General features: G+C 34.7%; 1 protein-coding gene across 4 annotated transcripts; it reads left to right on the top strand.

Moving 5' to 3' along the window:
* Window positions 1–1,715: 1,715 nt before the first annotated feature.
* Window positions 1,716–5,715, top strand: LOC111698958 (lysophospholipase D GDPD1). 4 transcript variants are annotated; one of them, XM_023469456.1, is made up of 7 exons: window positions 1,716–1,927; window positions 1,988–2,069; window positions 2,434–2,542; window positions 3,005–3,190; window positions 4,387–4,438; window positions 4,547–4,701; window positions 5,167–5,715. In XM_023469456.1, the coding sequence occupies exons 1-7, from the start codon at window positions 1,791–1,793 to the stop codon at window positions 5,400–5,402; spliced, it is 957 nt and encodes a 318-aa protein (XP_023325224.1). In that variant the 5' UTR covers window positions 1,716–1,790; the 3' UTR covers window positions 5,403–5,715. The 4 variants fall into 4 exon arrangements, with proteins under 4 accessions (XP_023325224.1, XP_023325225.1, XP_023325226.1 ...); XM_023469457.1 differs by having other exon boundaries at window positions 4,387–4,435; window positions 4,544–4,701; XM_023469458.1 differs by lacking the exon at window positions 3,005–3,190 and adding an exon at window positions 3,872–4,058 and having other exon boundaries at window positions 2,434–2,541.
* Window positions 5,716–5,840: the final 125 nt, after the last annotated feature.

The following is a 5,840-nucleotide window of genomic DNA, read 5'->3' on the forward strand; positions in this document are numbered from 1 at the left end:
AAGTCATGATATATCCTTATGCTCCTGTATACAAATATACTGCAAGTACAAACCATTTCTCTGTGGAGAGGAAAAGGATGGTCCAGGTACCCTTCAAGAGGATGGTCCAGGGACCCTTCAAGATACTTTAGTTATAACTCCAAACTTGTTCAAGGATAAATTATTTATGGAGACATTTACCATTACTGGAAACAAGTTGTTCTTTGCATCTTTCAAGGATAAAGTTAGTCTAAGAACACTAAACAGAGACATCAAAGCAAAGATAGAAAATAGCGACTTGTCCAATTCTCTGGGTTCTCCTAGTCTCAGTTCACAGACGACCCAGCTAAATGAGAGGTTTGATGAGAGGTTAAATGAGAGGTTTGATGAGAGGCTAAATGAGAGGTTTGATGAGAGGCTAAATGCGAGGTTTGATGAGAGGCTAAATGCGAGGCTGGATGAGAGTCTGAATAAGAGGTTGAATGAGGAAAAAAAGGCGGGAATATTAAAGGCCACTTCTATCCATTTGTACAGTGCTGAAAACACCCTTCTATTGCTTCTAACTTTAGATGACTCCAGTAATCCAGCAACGATGTCAAGGTTCATGATTTATATATTAGACACAAGGGACTCAACCAGTTTGTCTGATCCTTCAGGTTTTTGGTTTAACTACGATCGCTTTCTGCCTTCTCTTCCCGACAGTATCATCACCGACGTCTGTTTAACAAAGGATACTCTTGCTATTCATTTTTTTTGTTCCTCTCCGGCATACGCAGAGGAGCATGAATGTCAGGAATACTCAAATATTACACTTCTCTTCAATATCAATTCTACCGAGCCCCCGAGGTGTGACGAGGAAATTGAATTATTCTTCACTCTTAAAAATAGCGCCAAGATAGATGCAGCGTCTGCGTATGATGATACAGGATTTATCCACCTGAACTCCAAGTACCTGGTAATTGAATACCTTGGTATCCAGTACAATAGTATAGGCCTGCAGGTGTACAGGAGGAAGCCTGGTTCTCTGTCTACTTCATACAGCTTCTATTCAGTGATAGATTCAGTAATGTGGCCTTATGACTATGAATCAACAGAAGATGATAATATTCTCATTATAGAAGCTGGGTGCTCAGACCGACTTATGTGCTTTCATAAAACAACATTAAACCTTCATCTGTTGAATCTAGTCAATGGAGACATACTTTCCGTTTTAAAACTGAGTCCTGATGTATATCCCAGCAGCTGGTTTTCTGGATACGTTCTACTCCTCCAGATGCAACGCCACGCCGACAGAATCACTTTTCGGGTTGGAGTATATGATCCAGATGAACATCTAGAATCTCTTATCCAAGACTCAACTGCAGAGCTAAGCGTGACAGCGAAAGAACTAAATATTTCTGATATAGGTCGGGTACAGTTACTCCTCTCTCCACTCACCTGGGTTGACCAGCGTGGTTTTATTCTACTAGCGGAGCAGTATTTAATACAGAGTTAAAGGGAGTGTTCCCCTATTTGTATTTGATACAGAGTTAAAGGGAGTGTTCACCTATTTGTATTTGGTACAGAGTTAAAGGGAGTGTTAACCTAGGCTATTTGTATTAAATACAGAGTTAAAGAGTGTTCAGTGTTCATCTATTTGTAGAAATAACTCCACAGTTTTTTATATTAAAAACACTGCATATATCTGCAATATTAAACAGTTTTATTTTTAATTCATTTTAGATACAATATTGTTTATTTTTCAGATGATTATTTGTTAAGCTGACAATTATTTCTTATACAAATTCGGTTAATTACTCTCTGCACTAAGAATGAACTACATTGGTTTGACAGTCGGTGGGTATGCTGTAACTTCTTATATCCTTCTCAAAAACCCAACAATCCTTCATCTGAAGAAGAAATTTCGTCCTGCCAGGATAATTGCTCATCGGGGAGGGGCTGGGGAGGGGTAAGTGTCAATTATAAAGCTTAGCATTTTTTTTCATTTTATAAAGTTTAATTATTTTAGGACTGAGAATACACTGACAGCTTTCAGACAAGCTGTAGAGCTCGGCTGTGATATGTTAGAGTTAGATGTTAATCTAACGAAGGTAAAGTTAGGGCATTTTTTATAATCTTTAGACTAAGAGTGCAACTTAAATTTTTTTAAATGAAATTGTGCCTGCTGAAAATTGTAATAGTACGAGCTGTTCCTAGACAAAACATTTGAGACAAGTCCCAAACAGAGGCGTATTTACAGAGGGGGGCATATTGGGACACAGCCCCCGCCTTGGATCAGTGAAGTCAATGGTTTCTAGGGAATTTTCAGACCTCAACGGGTTCTTAGCCCCCCGAGAAAGAATAAAAGTTAAGACCGCCCACATGGACAAATTTCATTTTACGCCCCTGGTCTCAAGATGGCTTTTTTTTGCAAAGAAGAATTTCTGAGATTATTCTTGATTGATCAACTCTTAGGATGGACAAGCTGTGGTTGCTCATGACAATAATCTGCGACGATTAACGGGAAAACAATCCTTCATCACAGAAACAGATTTTAACAATCTACCTCAAATACAAGATAAGGTCATTTTTGAAATTGTTTTTTTTTTCAATATGAAATTTAATTATATGATAAAAAATATTAATTTTATTATTTCGGTATAATGTTTTTGTACTAAATTTTTCTATATACAGTCAGAACCAGAAAGACCTGGAATTAATTGACAGTTAATCAGACGACTTTACATATATATCTCTGGTAATTTTAAACTCACTATAAAGGCAGACCACATTTTGGAACTGGCAGGACTAGTGATTATCGTTTCATCAATCATATTTGTAAAATTATATTATAAAGTCGTCTGATTAATTAAAAATTATTTCCGGGTCTTTCTGATTATGACTGTAGATTTTACAACAAATATAGAATAAAATTAAATAGAACTTCGAAAAACTAAGGTACATTTTACTTTTGTGGTTTCAAAACTCATGACCATTGAAAGTTCAATTTGAATATTTTTATTGAAGACAAATGATTGTTTTAGGTTTCCGATAGATTTCCTTCCTGGAGAGATCTACGTAAGTTCTGGAATAAACCCAGAGGAGAGAAGGTTCTGTAGCCTGGAGGAGGTCCTGGACAGGTTCAAGTGTCAGATCAATATCGACATTAAGGAGAAGAAGGAGAGGTTGGTGGAGGAGGTGGATAGGCTCATCAGGAGATACGGAGCACAAGGTTTTAACGTTTTTTACTGAGGCCGCATGTGGAATTTAAATGTTTTAAAGTCTTGATTTAATTTTTCCTTATGTTAAGTTCAAATGTAAAGAGAAATCGGAATAAACTGTCGCATTCCTTACTTTCTGATAATGGAATGTGGCAGATATTTAGTTTTTTTAATTAAATGATTATATGGAGCTCTGTAAAACTGTTCTCGCATATTCATAGCTATTTATTCATCTATATATAAATTTGGCTTGTCTGTCTGTTTGTTTGTATCCAATAAACGTCAAAACGGCTGAACGGATCGGGCCCAAATTTTTTGTGGGACATCACGTGACATACAGTCAGAACCAGAAAGACCTGGAATTAATTGACAGTTAATCAGACGACTTTACATATATATCTCTGGTAATTTTAAACTCACTTTAAAAGCAGACCACATTTTGAAACTGGCAGGACTAGTGATTATCGTTTCATCAATCATATTTGTAAAATTATATTGTATAGTCGTCTGATGAATTATAAATTAATTCCGGGTCTTTCTGATTATTACTGAAGATAATTTACAACAAATATAGAATAAAATTAAATAGAACTTCGAAAAACTAAGGTACATTTTACTTTTGTGGTTTCAAAACTCATGACCATTGAAAGTTCAATTTGAATATTTTTATTGAAGACAAATGATTGTTTTAGGTTCCGATAGATTTTCTTCCTGGAGAGATCTACGTAAGTTCTGGAATAAACCCAGAGGAGAGAAGGTTCTGTAGCCTGGAGGAGGTCCTGGACAGGTTCAAGTGTCAGATCAATATCGACATTAAGGAGAAGAAGGAGAGGTTGGTGGAGGAGGTGGATAGGCTCATCAGGAGATACGGGGCACAAGGTTTTCAACGTTTTTTATGAGGCCGCATCTGGAATTTAAATGTTTTAAAATCTTGATTTAATTTTTCCTACTGTTAAGCTCAAATAAAAAGAGAAATCGGAAGAATTTATAAACTGTCGCATTCCTTACTTTCTGATAATGGAATGTTGCAGATATTTAGTTTTTTAATTAAATGATTATATGGAGCTCTGTATGGCTATTTATTCATATTTGAAATTACTAAAATTTACGTATTAAAGTATAAAACCCAATGGAAAATTGTGAAGATGGCATTTCATTAATTCTTTCGATGACTCAAAATCTCCGGGGTAAACTGTATTTTGTTTAGAAAGATGTGTGTGGGGTAGTTTTGACGGAGAAACAACTGATTTGTGCTTTAGGAAAAAACATAAAAATCAGAATTCAGCTTTTTTATTAATTAAAAAAAATTAATGGAGTGGGACTTTAGAACTTGATTAATTAATTATTTGAATTGTTTTCATGAACAGAAAGAATCCAGAAGTCGGGCTTTTCTTCTCAGCGCCGCGTCTTCTTCTTCTCATGATCTTGTTTTATACTGGGTTACTCCCGTTCATATCTCTGAGGGAAACCCACCTAGAGATTCCAATGCTCTCACTATTCCTCTCTCCTAAATATGCTTCAAGTAAAAAGATTATTTGTAAGACTTTAAATGCTGTAAGCTTGAATTCAAGTCACCCTTCAGTCAAAGATGACAGTGTCAACTTCTATCTGATCAATAATGTGGTTAATTCTAATAATTTCTTTATGTTTTCTTGCAATAGAAATCCGCAAGTCATTGTAGAGAAACCAAAATTAAAGATAATCAGTTTTTAAGATTATAAACATTGATGTAATTCATACTTGATCTGACGAAGCTTTCAAGGGTACCATTATACCGATATAGCCATCCTTGCTTGTACGGTCACTTGAAATTACGCTTACAGTCCCTTTAACGAAAAATAAAAGATTTTTAACATAGCAAGCCTTTTTTTTGATAATGTTGTAAAGTAAAAAACATTAAAACCTTTCCATTTTTTTAGTTTTCTCGTTGTAAATTGTAATTTTGAGAAGCTATGTTTTATAAAAACATGATAAATATTTTCTGCAGGTGAGAGTACTGTCAGCTTTGGTAAACTACCTCATTTCCTTCTCAAGGTTTGCAACTACCTTCTCTTAAACCGTAGTTTAATCAAGCACCTGGAGGAGCGAGGTATCCCAACCTATCTCTGGGTTCTAAACTCCGAGGAGGAGTTTGAGCAGGGTCTAAGCTCCGGAGCTTCTGGGATTATGACGGATTATCCATCCAGGCTTAAACAGTTCTATCATAAAATCAATTTAAATTAACACATGTCGAGATGATAACAATCCATCGAGAATACTTGACCTAAGGTTTCCCGAAAAATATGTAATTATTTCCGTGGAATTTTTTTAATTGGCTCCCATTGAAAATTCAAATAAAGGGTTTTCTTCGTGATTATTAAATTAAACTGTGATCTATCTATTTGTTAATTAATTAAAATGGCTTTCGGATGTATTCGATTAAAGCCGAAATTGATTTTATTACTAAGTATAATTTTGTTGTAGATTGTCACCATTGAATTAGTATGATTTTTTTAAGTAAAATTATTTATTTAATAATTTATTTAACATATTAAAATAGTGATAATGTGTGTTTTTTTCAAAAAAACGATTTAAAGAAAATTTCTTATAAAAATTCCATATTTCCGAAAACTATTTATGTGTTAAATCATAAAATTATTTACAGTCGGATTTTTGGATTTT

The sequence above is a fragment of the Eurytemora carolleeae genome, unplaced genomic scaffold, assembly GCF_000591075.1.
Source record: "Eurytemora carolleeae unplaced genomic scaffold, Eaff_2.0 scaffold129, whole genome shotgun sequence".
NCBI lineage: Eukaryota > Metazoa > Arthropoda > Copepoda > Calanoida > Temoridae > Eurytemora > Eurytemora carolleeae.

Excerpts from the sequence above, each read along its gene's own strand:
- LOC111698958 (XM_023469456.1), top strand. The coding sequence starts at position 1,791 with ATGAACTACATTGGTTTGACAGTCGGTGGGTATGCTGTAACTTCTTAT. Across the intron at positions 1,928-1,987 it reads CGGGGAGGGGCTGGGGAGGG|GACTGAGAATACACTGACAG; the intron begins GTAAGTGTCAAT and ends TAATTATTTTAG. Across the intron at positions 4,439-4,546 it reads ACAACTGATTTGTGCTTTAG|AAAGAATCCAGAAGTCGGGC; the intron begins GAAAAAACATAA and ends TTTCATGAACAG.